This window comes from Oryzias latipes, chromosome 6 (genome assembly GCF_053564925.1).
Source record: "Oryzias latipes strain Hd-rR chromosome 6, Olatipes_Hd-rR_3.1".
NCBI lineage: Eukaryota > Metazoa > Chordata > Actinopteri > Beloniformes > Adrianichthyidae > Oryzias > Oryzias latipes.
The window spans coordinates 5,299,263-5,315,070 of record NC_136242.1 but is presented as its reverse complement, the minus strand read 5'-3'; the positions used below and the strand labels follow the sequence as shown (position 1 = coordinate 5,315,070).

The 15,808-nt window shown below is 43.5% G+C and overlaps 1 protein-coding gene across 1 annotated transcript in view; it reads right to left on the bottom strand.

Moving 5' to 3' along the window:
* The window catches only part of smpd3 (sphingomyelin phosphodiesterase 3), a 63,505-nt gene that overhangs the window by 5,358 nt on the left and 42,339 nt on the right, over positions 1–15,808 (bottom strand). Inside the window, exons 5-9 of the mRNA XM_011472858.4 lie at positions 14,330–14,405; positions 13,044–13,205; positions 8,806–8,895; positions 1,709–1,772; positions 1,402–1,570 (exon numbers count right to left, since the gene is read on the bottom strand). Coding sequence (XP_011471160.1) covers positions 1,402–1,570; positions 1,709–1,772; positions 8,806–8,895; positions 13,044–13,205; positions 14,330–14,405 — 561 coding nt within the window. The remainder of the gene's footprint in view (positions 1–1,401; positions 1,571–1,708; positions 1,773–8,805; positions 8,896–13,043; positions 13,206–14,329; positions 14,406–15,808) is intronic.

The window sequence follows — 15,808 nt, the reverse complement described above, 5'->3', positions numbered from 1 at the left end:
CACACGCACAAACGAGGATGCGCATTGATCTATGACAAAACCCAAGCTACAGGTAAATTCTTTGGCTTTTCAATGAATCAACCAATCAGGAGTCTATCTCTGCTATAGTCTATCTCTCTCTATCAGCTGCTTGGGCCTTGATTTAACTCAAAGGAGACACAATGAAAGATACCTGAATTATGAAGATGTAGTCCATTAGGACATTGCAACTAAAAAAACAAGTGTTGATTATTATTAGTTTCAGAAAAATCTGATGATATCTTCTACCTTTTCTTTTATTTCCTAGCATTGATAATCTTGCATCTGATTGGCCAGTCCAAGCATCCATTAGGTGACAGCTTAAGGCTGCTGATTGGTAGATGTATTGAGAAGCAATAAAATTGTACCCTAACCTTTTTTTTTAAATTGTACATCAATGGGTTTGCTCATATGTGTGTCTGAGGTTTCACATGGACAAAGGATTTTTACAGATGGACAATCTTTTCAACAGTTATAAAAACAAACTCACAGTTTTTATTACAATTACAAAACAGTTTTACAGACACACAATTTCTTGTTTGTGTCTCATTACGTGGCAGGTGCTACAGTGACGACCAAACGCAAGTTTTGGGACTCGATCCAGAACAAATTAACCCTTGTGCTATCTTAGATGACCCCACCCTTACATTGACGTGTTCTCCCTACCATGACAAAGGTGGGTAAAGGTGGAAAGATTTCATGTAATCCATGGACACCAGTGAAGATCACAAATCATTGAAGAAAAAAGGTTCAGGGCACTGTCTAGTGGGTCTAGATGACCGCACTCCCAATGTTAAAGTGCCTAGGATAGCACAAGGGTTAACCGAACTCGATCAGGAACAAAGGATTTTTCCACTCTGAAATTACCCTTAGATTCACCAATTAACCTCTGAATCATGTTTTTGGACAGTAGAAGAAAACTGGAGGAGCCGGAGAAAACCCACACATGCACACGGAGACCATGCAAACTCCACACAGAAAGAACCCAGACAACTCCAACCACTACGCCACTTTGCAGCCCTGTGTAGTAACAATTATTAAAATTTTAGACTGCAGATGTAAACTTTTAATTTTTTAATTTTCTCATTTTCTTTTCTGATTTCTTGCTTTTATCATATTTCTGTCACTGTAGTTGCTGCTCACCTGAGCTGCATTATTATTACGTTTTCTTTTTTTTTTAAACACCTAAAGCTCCATGACAGTCTGAGGCTGCAGTGTTCTCATTCAGCCACAAGATGAGGCTATAGAGCTACATTTTATTTTGAAGAAGACAGATTAGGTGTCACCACCGCTCACAGAAGCACAGGTCCGACTCAGTTCTATACAGCTGTTTGCATGTGTAGACTTGTTCAGACACGTCTTCAGATCCTCAGAGAAACATACCAGCTTCCAGTCTGGCTGAAGGCCCTCGTCGCTGTACAGGATGTAGTCGATCCTGCGCCCGTTTCCCTTCAGCGGTATCTTCCTGCCCTTCTGACTGCTGCCAGGACACTGGTTCTTACTGGGAGGAAACACCAGATACTCCTTCCTGCCGTCTTCGTTCTCCATCACTCTGAGACACAGCAGAGGGAGTTGGGATGCAGACGAGAAGAGAACAAACGTTTCACTCAAGGTTCCAGACATGAGAGGAAAAACCTCTGTCCAAGTTAAACTGTTCATTTAGGATGAAGCAGAAAGGAATAAAACTCACTTTTGTAAACTTTCAGCTGAGGTGACGTCTTCGTCATAAAGGCCGCTGGGGTCCAGCAGAGTACCTATGGGGGGAAGGTCACATTAGTTGTAGTGAAGATATTTCCATTTTTGTCAAGAAGTTCAGGATTTTTCTGCTCATCCAAACCACTGCCATGTTCATTATACCTTCACTCAGTCAGATGAACATGCATTCTACCTATGAAGGACAACCCAGAAAAGTCCGACTGTCAAGAGGGACAGAGTCTAACGATTTAGTTGAATGTGATGGAGACCCAAGGGGGCAACAGCTGCTGAAGAGAACAAGGTAGATCTCTGGTGAGTACGAGAGTTTTAACTCTGGGGAGAATCTCCTAACTCCATTTCTTGAAGACATAAAGCTTAAATGGACAATGCTGGTAAATGGTACTGGAAGGTAAAACTGATACTGATAAATAAAAGTCTGATTAAGCAGAGAATGACCTTAGGGAGGTCCTTCATCTACGTATCCTTAAGGAGGAGAGCGGGAAGCAGAAAAAGTTCATAGTTCAAGATGGGATGGTGGGAAGGACTGATGATAAACATTTCTCTTAGGAAGTGTGGCTGTGGTGATTTTCCCCTGAGACCATTTACTGTAAATGAGAACTGGACTCCCTGACCCCTGGCGTACCAAACAGGAATTACCTACTGGTTCAAAGAAGCCAAAATCCCATAGACTTCTACAGAATTAGTCAGAAATTTTAACATGTTCTTGTTAATCTTAATTTCTTTCATGATATTTTTTCTGTAGTGACAGTTATTCCAGTTATAAACCAACCAATTGGATGCCTCAATAAAAGTAGGCTATGTGGAGTGGACTTCTTACAAGCTCACTTCTGATTGGTGAGAGTGGTTGCCATAGAAACTCAGACCAACTCCAACCTCCCTGCGTACTTACGACGTCTGGCTCCTATGGCGAAAAAATTGCGACTGAATAGACTTTAGTTGGAACCGGAAGCACGCCATTTTCTATGGTGACATCACACTCACTCGCCCCAGTTCTCATGTACTGTCAATGGGGAGAGAGATATCTGGAAGCAAACAAATCCACAGTGAAATCTAAAAGAAAGGTCTGCTACTGTACTCGAACAAAGCAAATAGAACAGAGACACAAACAGTTCAGAAGTAAGAAATGTGGTAGAAAAAAAGAGGAGTTGACTTGAAGAAAGGCTGATGTGTGGTGGAGTCCAACATAACCCTAAATAATACCCAACACAGGTGAACACAAAGAGCATAAATAATCTATAAGCAGTTGAGAGGGACAAAAAGGGAAAACCTGAGCGAACAAACTGCTGTTCTTTCCAGTGTTTGTTCCTTTTGTTCTGGCAGGTTGGGGTAGTTGGGGCAACTGCACTTGGCTGGGGGAAGAAATTCACGTTTGTTTGAAGTCATTTTTAATTATGGTGACGTCCTTCCTTTCTTCATCATAGGCCTGTGAAAACAAACCGTCTGTGCTGTAGCCTCAGACACAGAACAGCAATGAATTTGTGAGCATGCTTTACCTATGTCACCATGGCAACCAGCCTCCAGCTCTGGTGCTCTGAGAGGAGCAGGAAGCCGTGCAGCTCAATCATGAGAGAATGTGTTGTAAATATGTGGCGGCTGCAGCTCTGCTGAGGATCTTTGTCACTGACTCATCAGTTTAAAAAGAGGGACGTATTTGTTTGTTTTTTCCTTTTTATCGAGTTTGAAATATTTTTGATGTCATATTTGATGTTTCTATCACAGCAATGGAATGTTCATGCATGAGTAGAAATAACAGCAATAGATATCCATCCGTGCTTACTAAGGATAAGGGTCTGTATAGAGAACAGTATTTTCTGCTTTATAGGTAGGACGCACCAGATTATAAGGCGCACTGTCGATGAGTGGTCTATTTATAACTTATGTCATGCGTAAGACACACTGAACTATAAGGAGCATTAAGCGAAACAAAACAGCCCGAGCTAAGTCTGTCAGTCTCTAGAACTTGTTTGAAACATGCTACGTGTTAGCCAGGTTAGAAACATTAGCAGTGTTATTGAATTCCCAATACCTGTAACTCCTATGACCAAAATATAACAAAACCTATAACAAAAAACAGACTGATATCGCTAAAAAACGTTACTGCAACTACATTAACTCCAAACCTTGGTAAATGGCGTATACTTGTATGGCGCTTTCTACCTCTCTGGAAGGCCCAAAGCGCTTTAAAGGACACAAACCCATTCAAACATTCACACAGTGGTGGAGGCTCTGCTCCCAAACTCTGGGGCCAACCTTCCACCAGAAGCAAGGTAGGGTTCAGTGCCTTGCCCAAAGACACTTTAACATATTGACGGGCAAGGCTGGGATCAAACCTGCAATCCTCCAATTAGAGGTTGACCGCCCTTCTGCTGCACCACGGCTGTTGGTATGATGTAAAAAAATCACAGCGCTACATTTTAGCCACATTACCATATTCACAATAGCACCCAACCTTGTTTGCGACTTGTAAAAAATCGGGCTGACATTTTGATAGCGCGCTGTGTTTCTCTCCAAATCCCTTCGAAATGAGTAAACACAACCAGAATGAATCCCTGTTGAAGGTACTCTGCAATATACTGTCGTTAGTTTGAAGTCTTTTAAGTGTGCCTTATAGTGTAGAAAACACGGCACCTCAGACTTTGTATGTTTGTACAGGTTCTTGTTCTCTTGCTTAAAGTTTGGATAACATTACAAAGTCAAACTCTCCAAACTGTATTCCACTCTGATGACATTTTTAATTTCCTTCACCCAGATGTTTTGTCACTCATGTCTTTATACCCACCATAACATGCATGCAGGTGCTGTTTTTCTCTAAGCTTGTGTCTGCCTTTGCCTCTTCCACTCTGGAGACCGTCTACTGCAGCTCGGACTCCAGCCGGGATAAACACGGACAAGCTTCTAGGAAATCTGGCATCAAGACTATTGAGTCAACATGATTCAACCCACAAGGAGAAAAAGTGACCAGGAGGGGAAAGAAGACGAGTGAAAGCCAGACTGAAACGGGCTTTAGTCCATCATTCTAACCATTGTGGGCTCTCTCCACAGCAGAACAGATGAGCTGTAAGGCAGTGCATGAACACAGGACTGCATGCAGTCTGTGATTTATAGAGCACTGGTGATATGCTGCACATAGATGTCAGTGAGTGAACCAACAATCAACATGCCTCTATGTCAAGGGGGTCAAACTCATTTTCACTGTGGGCCACATCAGCATAGTGGCTGTCCTCAAAGGGCCAGATATAACGTATACATGTAACTAAATGTAATGAAAGATAAATGTAACTACTCTTTAATGTTATCTTCTTCTTCTTTCTCTTTCGGCTTTTCCCATCAGGGGTCGCCACAGCGAATCATCCTTTTCCACCTCACTCTATCATGAACATCTTCTACCCTAACGTTAGCCAACTTCATGTCCTCTGTTAAGACATCCATGTATCTCCTCTTTGGCCGTCCTCTTGCCCTCCTGCCAGGCAGCTCCATCTCCAACATCCTTCTACCAATATATCCACTATCCCTCCTCTGAACATGTCCAAACCATCTCAGTCTGGCTTCTCTGACTTTGTCGCTAACACAGGCAACATGAGCCGTCCCTCTGATGTACTCGTTCCTTATCCTGTCTAACCTGGTCACTCCTAAGGAGAACCTCAACATCTTCATCTCCGCTACCTCCATCTCAGCCTCTTGTCTCTGTCTCACTGCTACCGTCTCTAACCCATAGAGCAGAGCTGGTCTCACCACTGTCTTGTACACCTTTCCTTTGAGTCTTGCTGGCACTCTTCTGTCACACAACACTCCTGACACTTTCCTCCAACCGCTCCAACCTGCCTGCACTCGCCTCTTCACCTCTTTTCCACAATCCCCATCACACTGAACTGTTGACCCCAAGTACTTAAACTCCTGCACCTTCTTCACCTCAGCCCCCTGTAACCTAACGCTTCTACCTTGATCCCTCTCGTTCAGACACATGTATTCTGTCTTACTACGACTGACCTTCATACCTCTTCTTTCCAGAGCAAACCTCCACCTCTCTAGCTGTTCCTCCACCTGCTCTCTACTCTCACTGCAAATTACAATGTCATCCGCAAACATCATTGTCCAGGGAGATTCCTGTCTTACCTCGTCTGTCAGCCTGTCCATCAGCATAGCAAACAAAAAAGGACTCAAAGCTGATCCTTGGTGTAGTCCCACCTCCACCTTGAACTCCTCTGTCTGACCTACAGCACATCTCACCACCGTCATACTTCTCTCATACATGTCCTGAACTACTCTGACATACTTCTCTGCCACTCCAGACGACCTCATACAGTACCACAGCTCCTCCCTCGGCACCCTGTCATACGCCTTCTCTAAATCTACGAACACACAATGCAGCTCCTTCTGACCTTCTCTGTACTTTTCCATCAACATTCTCAAAGCAAAAATGGCATCAGTGGTGCTCTTACGGGGCATGAAACCATACTGCTGCTCACAAATCTCCACCTTCTTCCTAAGCCTGGCTTCCACTACTCTTTCCCACAGCTTCATTGTGTGGCTCATCAACTTTATTCCTCTATAGTTGCTGCAGTTCTGCGTGTCACCCTTGTTCTTAAAGATCGGGACCAGAACGCTTCTCCTCCATTCCTCAGGCATCTTCTCACTCTCTAAAATCCTATTGAACAACCTTGTTAGAAATTCCACTGCTGTCTCTCCTAGGCACTTCCATACCTCCACAGGTACGTCATCAGGACCAACAGCCTTTCCGCTCTTCATCCTTTTCAGAGCCTTCCTAACCTCATCCTTTCCAATCTCTGCTACTTCCTGCTCCACAACAACCACATCTTCCTCCCTTCTTTCCCTGTCATTTTCCTCGTTCATCAGCTCCTCAAAATACTCCTTCCATCTTTTCTGTACACTCTCTTGGGTTGTTAGCACCTTTCCATCTCTGTCCTTAATCACCCTTATCTGTTGCACGTCCTTCCCATCTCTGTCTCTCTGTCTGGCTAGCCTGTACAAGTCTTTCTCTCCTTCCTTTGTGTCTAACCTGTCATAAAGCTCATCGTAAGCTTTCTGTTTGGCCTTTGCCACCACATTAACTACTCTTTAATGTTAAATAACTCATTTATTTATTTATTATAACTTTTTAAAGTGACAATTACAGTTGCATAGAAAACATATGTTTGCTTGTTACTCTGACATAAATCCTTTTAAATTTGATTCTGTCAGGTTAATTTATATGGACAGTGTTTAAGTCCTAAAGTATAGTTGCCCAATCCGATATTTCAAGTCCAATCCCCCCTAGATATGAATAAATACACACCAATTTTTATTTTTTATTTTAAGAAATTAAAAACTTTTATGCCCCTCGCGGGCCACAGAAAATGACATGGAGGGCCACATTTGGCCCCCGGGCCTTGAGTTTGACACTGGCTCTGTGTAAACCCATATTGGTGCTCCGTTGCAGAAGAAACTGTGCATACAGACACCAAACCTCCGGTCGTTTTTCCTCCCTTATCTGGGAATTTCTGCAGCCATTTCTCATCCTAGCTCACAGGCATTCGGGTCTGTTTCACCTCTTTGCTCCGCTGACCACAGCACCATCCTACTGGTTCCAACATAAACGGCAGTCAGTAAGAGGGCCAAGAAAACCATCAGAAACATTAAGCTGTGGACAGCATCCAAACCCTACAGGGGTCTTTTGGCCACTGGTTGTCACACATCTGGTGTTTGAAATTTGTTCTCTGCATTTTAGCCTTCCACTGGGGGGAGCAGTGGTTCACAGTCCTGGAAAAAAATTGGCGCTTTGACTGCAACTCCAACTCTTTAATGCTGAGTGTGAAGCATGGCGATTTTAGGTCCCATTTTTTGTAGTCTTCACTATGACTCGATCACGGTCCCTGGATGGACTCACTTCTGCCAAACAGTTAGATCATGCATCATCCTATCTGGAGAGGCAAAGCTGGCCAAAAAATCTACAAATCTGAGCAGAAGTTCACAGAGAGGAACCTTCACTCAACTTGGTAGAGACTGAAGAATGTGGGCTTTGTGAAAACAGCTTCCACCACCAACAGAATCACTCAGGTGAAGGGAAGCGGTCCCACATCCCGCTGTGATGACCTCAACTCTTTCATACCAGATATGAATCTGGAAACACCCCCCAGCTAAAGGAGATCACATCTAGATGTAAACCAGGTCCATATGCAGCTCTGAGGATGACCAAATCCAGCAAGTCACCCGGACTGGACCTCTTTCCTGGGCGTGTCCTGATCCTCTGTGCAGTACAGCAGCTCTGGGAGTTTTCCCTGAGCAGAAGCACAGTGGAAGCCTTCCACAGTTATCCCCATCCCAGAGAAAACCTGATCATGCTCTTGGAACGCCTTCACATGTCTGTGACCAACAAACACTCAGGTCAGCAGGAGGAATGATCACAGACTTCTAACACCCACTCCACTTCGATTGATGTGCTGTCTTGACTCCAGGACAAAAAAGAGGAGGTCACCTTCATCCCCAAAGTTACCAGAATACCTGAACACCTGCAAACCCATGTTTTCTGTCTACATGCATTGGATTAAGATGGATCCATGAGGAAAGAACCATGAAGACGTAATCACACAGCAGGGAGATCATGACGGAGGAACCATAGTAGAGGTAGAGGAATTCTCCAGGAAGTAAGCAGGTGAAACCATGATGACAGGACTCATGGAAGATGTACCAGACAGGGGAACTGTGCAGGAACAGCTTCAGCCGCTTCCCCTTTGATATTAAAGCTGAACCCTGACGGAAAAGTCGTCTGAAATCGGATAATCCTTTTTCTGTATTCTTGTTCTCTCTCCCGTTGAACAGTGGACACACAGTAGATGCAGATTCGGTTGTGTAACCGCCTCCATCCAAATAAATAAACCTTCTGTGAAAAGCCCTAAAGTCCTGCCCACGCCGTGCCCAAACAGCGCTGGCCTAAATACAGCTTCATATCCAGACCAACAGCCTCCTGTCCTCGTGCCTGATGCGCGTGCACGAGTGGCTGGCTGCTGTTTCCTGATTTATTCAGATTATAATCTGCTGTCTATGCAGCAGCAATGCAGATGTGTGCATTCTCACCCAGAGCCCAGGGTTTGTCCTCTCCTGGCCCGAGGCGGCATGGGTCCTTGTACTGCGTGAAGAGAGCGTGCTGCTGCTCCAGCTTGTCCTCTGCAAAAGTACAGAAATGCTGCGTTACAGTCGGACTAAAACAGGATGACAATTCTTTTAGTCTCAACCTTAACCCTGTTTAAGACAAAAATAGAACGAACGTATCTTGCAGCTATAAGGGCTTGATGAATAGTGTTGGTAAATAAGTGAGATAAGAAATGTAAAATCAATGAGAAAGGTATGATTCCTGGAACAGAGGAAAATATAAGGCTTGCTTTAAAATGTATATATTTTTGTAAAAAACAAACAAAAACAAACCATAATTAATTAAGGAATGAGCCCAAATCTATAAAAGTAGTAAATAGCCTCTGTAGTGTAAAAAAATAAAAATCATCAGTTTCAATTAGGTTTTAATCTAAAAATCTCCTGACAATTTTTGACATTTTAGGGCTAATTTATGTTGGGTGTGAATTTTGATTTTTTAACATTTTTTATAACAGACTGGAATATAACCTTATATTTTATAGATATCCCTCCATTAAAAATACTACAAATTCGCAGTTTTTTAGAGAAACACAAGATTCAACATGAAATCTCTCTCACAGTTCAGTGATTATGGAAAAATACCCCAAATGACACGAGCTGTTGCAAATATTCCCAACATCATTTATCACACAGATGAAAATGTTCCTTTGAAGAACTTGTTTCGTATCATCCATGAGAACAAAGTGCATGATGTTATACACACATATACAGAATATGATTCTATTTTTATGTTTGGAAATGTTGCCTAAGCTGAATGTGGCTTTATTGTCAAAACAAAAAGGGGTTAAAGTGGATAGAGGCAAAACAGTAAATAAAAAATGGAATAGATACCGAAGCAGCCTTAAGCTTTAGTCCAGGGATAGGCAAAGGTTTTTAATATTTAACAGATGGGCCGGACCAGGAGCAGATGCATGCCGTGTTTTTGTAATCTACCTCATAAGAGAAAAAATAACATGGAGTCTGGATGAAAACATGCTTTAATATAGATTTAAAATTAGTACATATTTTTTAAAACAGAACATTTTGGAGTTTATTTAAAACTGGGACCTATATAAACACAAACTTAAAGAAAAGCTGCATTTATGTGGTGTTTGAATGTTTGGAAAAATGTGTAGGAAAACACAAATGAATGTCAGAAACACCTAAACAAAGCTCAATGCTTCTGTAGTGCACCATCTTTGGGGAGACACCTGAAATACAGGGCACTGAAAACAATAATTAGGACGATCAAAATCATTGGATCTAGTGTGGTGGGCCAGATTGAATAGTTTGCCCAACCCCTGCCTTGGCCACATGCACCTGTATGGTTAACCCTCATGCGGGAACTGTGGGTTTTTGGGATGTCCAGGCCCGTAGAGGGTCGTAGAGCAATGGACAGAGCAGCGGTTTCATCTTCAGAGGAGAGCAGGTGTGTCATGCGGTTTTCTTGAGGCTCGTGCAGCCGCCAACCTCCTCATGAAAATGGAGCATAACATTGTCGTGCGTGTGGTAAGTGTATAGTGAAGCACACTGAACAAAAAAATAAATCCAACGCTTTTTTATTTTTTTTCACCTTCTAATTTCAAAGGGGCCACAGCTTTTATGTGAATGAGAGATGCTCCTGGTCAGAAGGCTTTCTATGATGCTCATGTAGAATGCGGTGAGGATGGGCACTGACAGGTGGACTCTTTCTATCCATTGGAGGGGGTTCGGATGCTCGGGTCCGTCAGGTTGCCTGCGTCATGCTCCGCTAAAAACCTGCAGCTGCTGACCACTTCCACAGTGTTTTCGATGACAGGCGGCTGACTGGGCCGTTTCTTCTTGAGTTTGATAAGGATCTCTTTAGTTTAGTCCCCATTCAGGATCAGGAAGTTCTCTCTGCACCGCTCCACCAATGGGTCCACTTCCTCCCTGGAGGTGGCTTCATAATTGTTCTTTTGTGACTTGGGCTTGTATGCAGGGATTAGCACCATGAAGCACATCGAAAAGATGGTCCAGGAGCCAAGATGGGTGCCATAAAGGGGAACCATGATGTTTGAGTAGACTCTGACCTACGTGTTCGGGTTGCAAAGTCCACATGCTGATAGTGGAGTGGCAGAAGTGACTTCTTCATGCTGGCTTGGTTAAGCCCCTGGCAATAATGACAGTTGTCTTTGGTGTGAGCTTCCCGCAGCATCCTACAGAACCCTCATAGCCTGCTTGGTGTTGGTAGTCAGATGCACATACACAGCAGTCTTTGATATGTGGAGCAGTGGCTTGCAGCAGTTGTTGTTACTCCAGTAATTGGTAAAAATGAGCAAACCTCCTCCTGACATCAACGAATCATCTCATGATTTTGCTTACACAACCACATACCTGGGAGGTTAGTGAAGTTGGATTTTCCAATGGTAAACAGCTCAATCTGTCTCAAAATGATAGGGATTTAACCATATTTCAAGACGTAACTTGCGTGAAAGATAAAGCCAGATAAAGTCTATTTTTCCTTCATTGTTCTATTATATGGACCATAATATCCAGTAGCCTAGCAGGAAAAAAACAAACAAAGTTTCTATTGGAGTTTCATTCAGCTCTGCGTCAGCAGTCTGTGATGTCACGTGAACACCCTCTAATGCTGCGCAGTCCTTTTCAAGTGTAAAACGCCAAACATGTTATGTGACACACTTTACCTCTTTCTGTGATCAAACAAATCATTTATGATTGTGTCCCGGTGTCACATGATCCCGGTAGCACATTTGAAGCAGACCATTCCTAGGTTCACGATGCCAGAGCACGTCATCTGATACACTTCTGCATTTTTCATTTCTCTGAGCGGATCATCACTTTGCTCGTCTAAGCTGTGGGGACGTTTGATAATTGTAATGGATGAAGGCTGAAAATCTAAAATTCAGGAGGACACTTCAGAGCCAAACTGCATGAAAACCACAGACAAAGAAGGTTCCAATGGTACTTCCACTTTCAGTTCAGAAAATGTTAAATCCTGAATGTTTCACTTCAGCCCCAACCTGACAGAGTGTTAGGGTCACCATGAAAGAAAATAGACAAGTATATGAGAAAAAAGTTGGAATTTTACAAGAATAAAGTCTTATTATGAAACGGAAAAAGTCCTAGTTTTACCAGGAAATAGCCATGCTTTTCAAAGATAAAGTTTGTGGTCAAAGCCTCCATCAATGTAGCCATTTATGGTGATGCCTTAAGGCTTTAGTTGATCATAGGTATCCGTGTGTCATAATCTTTTCGGACCTCTGCAACCATACTGGCGACGGCGTAAACGCCGTCCGCTGCAAATCCACTTCTTGGGGTTCAAGAATCTTTATCACTATTCTGAATGTCTCTTGGGAAACCACCAAACCCCCCTGAACTGCTGTTTGATGTAACCAACGATATGCCTGCAGTCTCCAACCCTTTCTTCCTCCAACGAGGAGACGATTTCTCCCAAATCTGGCTGACGTTTGCTTCTGCAGGGGCCCAGTTTCCTTCAAATTGTCTATACTTATAATAAAACAACGTTAACTCGCTCAAAGACATACTATCTCCTTTATTGTGAAACCAATTTGGAAATAAAAATTAAACATCCAGTTTAGAGAACCGGATTAGAGGAGCAGCCATTCCAGGCTACACTGTGCTTTAGATAGGGACACAAATCTACTACCAAGTCCACCAAAATGTTGCATTTGCTGTTAGAGTGCTGTGTGACGATCTGTGCTACTAGCAGGACAACAACAGGTCCATGTTTGTCAAAGGCCCACTAAAAAGTCATTCCAGAATTTTGAGAGAGCAGACTCTGTGCCAACATTGGAGGGGTTCATTTAGGTGTAGATGAAACTGGAGACAGTTTTTCCTGATCTTTGTCAGGAATGAGGGTTGAGAAAACCTGTCAATATTTCTGGGTGTTTTTACATTCTTAATGTGCCTTACTTTTAAACTTTAACACTCAAAACCTATTAATTTATTCTTCCCCAGAAAACTGTTAACTCCCGCACTGTTGTTAGATCAGCCTATATTTGTTTCAGCTGTTTTTAGTCAAAAGAAGAAACCTCAACTCTTCCATTTCTGCAGACAGTGTAGATGAAAACACTGAGACTTGTGCAAAGGTGAAATCCCTGCTGAGAAGCTGCAAACCCTCATGAAGTGATGTCATCACTGGGAGTGAAGAGGAGCGACTCGGGTGTTTGATAGCTTCACACCTGAAGAGCAGTTGTCAAAGTTCAGGTCTCCCAAGATGACATCAAAGGCCACCAGGTCTTCCAGAACCTTCTCCCCCTCAGGTGATTGACAGGAGGACTGGCGAAACTCGGCCCCCCACTGCAGCAGGAGGTCCAGCTGCTCGCAGCGGACCGCAGCATCGCCTGCATGCAAAAACATGTGGAGGTTACTGAACACAGAGACGTCCACGCTGCAGACAAAACTGAGTTACACAGGGGAGGGAGGGGGCGAGCGAGCGCAGTGAGTGGGGTCAGATTAATGGTGAAGGTGAGAAGCAGAAGTGTGAAGATGTCGCAGGTTGTGGGTAGAACTCTTACCCAGCTTAAGTAGTGTTTCTTTTTGCTTTGAAGGAAGTGGATCAAAAGTCCTTTTTTTGGGGGGGGGGGGTAATATGTGAGTACACAGTTACTACTGTGTACTCACAAAGCAGTGAGCTGGAGCACTGTGAGGAAAACCAGGAGCCGCCAAGGAGTTTCCAGAAGGCTTCCGTCATCTGTGGAGGACTTAAGTTTGCTTGTTTCCTGCGATCGGCCTCACGCCAAATTGGAACATGTTCAGAAAACCAGGAGAACAGACGGCCTGCCTAAACCATCACAAACGTGAGAACGCATCAAAACCGGCTCAAACTGTTCTCCGTTTTGTTTCCACAACATCACAGAAATGTGAGACAATTTTAAGGGATACAACAACCCTGAAACAAAACGCTGAAAGAGCTTCGGGTTCCACATTTGCAGGGCTGAAGAGGAATATTGCAGAAGGAGTGTCTGCTTTATGTTGTTGGAAGGAGTGAAAAGCAGAAGTAGCTGGCTGTTTCTCCTGCTGGAGCAGAGAAATGACCCAACTCTCAGCAGCCTCTCAGCCTGCAGGCTATTTTCAGCTGCAGCCTCTCGCAGCCAGACAGGAAAACTTTACACAAACAAACTTTCTGCACTTCAGCCCTTTTTAAGCCCAGGTTGCCTGACCCCCCCCCCCCCCCCCCATGCCCCCTCACCCCCACGCCCCCTTTCAATGTGGGTCCCCTCCCTTCTGAATCTGACTTACGTTTGGAAATAGGCCTACCGCTATATTTAGGGTCTGTGAGTGTGGGGGGAGGTGGAGGGGGGAAAGCCCAAAATAGCAGCAAAGGAGGGGGTGAGGTAGTTAAGCAAAAATGAGGGTGGCATCCAGCAGAGCTTTAAATAGAGCTATGACGCCTCATGCAGCTTGAGTCGGTCGCCATGGCAACAGCACGGCCTCTTCCAGCAGATCACAGAGCGGAAAGCCCTACCTTCTATTGCGTGGAGATGTGTGCACGTGATGAATCCCACAACCCTCTGCTCCTGATGAGAAGTGCCCACGTGGACCTACAGAGGGCAGAGACGAGCAACAGGTCAAGCCAGCCTGAAGGAAGCCAGAGAGAGTTAGAATGAAGGTGGGAGCATCAGCTCCGCCCAGGTGAAGAGGTCAGCTGATCCTAGGAGGAACTAAGAAACGTCTTCACAGCAGCGTGGTGGAAGAATCGGCATCCACGAGGGACGTTTTAAAAACTTAATTTCCTACTACATGAATTTCTGAAAAATGTTAAAGGTCTTCAAACCCAAACCATGACCTTATATTATCATCCACACCCCCGTCCCCCCCTCGTCCTGTCCGAGTGACTAAAACTCAATAAAGTTCACGTCTGTTACAAAGGAGTTTACAGTAACGCACTGGAAGAGTAACGAACAACCCTGAGTATAAAAGCAAAACATGTCCATCGCAAGAGGCCCTCAGCTGCAATCTGTGTTCAGGAAACAAACAAAGTCTCAGAGCAGAGAAAAAGACTCTCTTTCAGGACGGATAAACCCAAACACAATCCTCACAATACTTCTACCTTTTCTATTTGGTCTGAATTTCAATGAAATGTGTACAATTTCCCTTTGATATTACTAAACATGAATGAGAAGAAACACAATTTTTATTATTATTAGTTTGTAATTTATTACCCCCATAAATTAAGACAATAATAAAGATAACCCCAAATAATCAACATGGCCCGTTTGTTAATGTTACTGCGGCTGATTGGAACATTGTGATAACATAAGTTCAGTCCACCTGATGTCCTTTTGATTCCAGATTTCATTTCCAGTGACTTCAGGTGCCTCCAGAAGACATCTAATAAACTTTAAAGACTCATTTTCATGTAAACGCTGTCGATTCTTCAAACCAGAAATGACAGAGTGGTCTTACATCCAACACGGGAGTAACGTGCCTACAGCCCATCGCTCTTAAATGTGAAGAGGAGTTTTAAAGAAATGGAGCTGGAAGGTCTTGTTCTCCGTAGCAAACAGGACATGTGAGATGTTTTTACAGTTGGTAGTTATTTCTGCAAAAGACTTTTTCCTGGTTCTTTACTAGTTATTGAGCCGTTTTTTATGTCGCCCCTTTCACAGATAAAAATCCAATGCATCGTCTAAAATGTTGGAAAGATGGAGCCACAGACAAACATTGTTAAAGCAATGAAATCAAAACAACATAAAAATAAAGATAAAAAACAGAAAACAAAGCAATAAAACTGAATTAAGTAAAATAAAAGTGACTTCATCTGCTTTTAAAACAGACTCCAGGTAGTGAGGAACCATGTAGTGAGGGACATGCAGCATGCAGACACATCCCTTAGTTTCTTAAGGGTTAGGGTCCAGTGACCTTTGTTTTGTCAGATATTCATATTTTGAAAGCTGCAGGGGTTATGTGGCTTTTGGTCATGTTCTGAGTTGCCCTGTCAGTC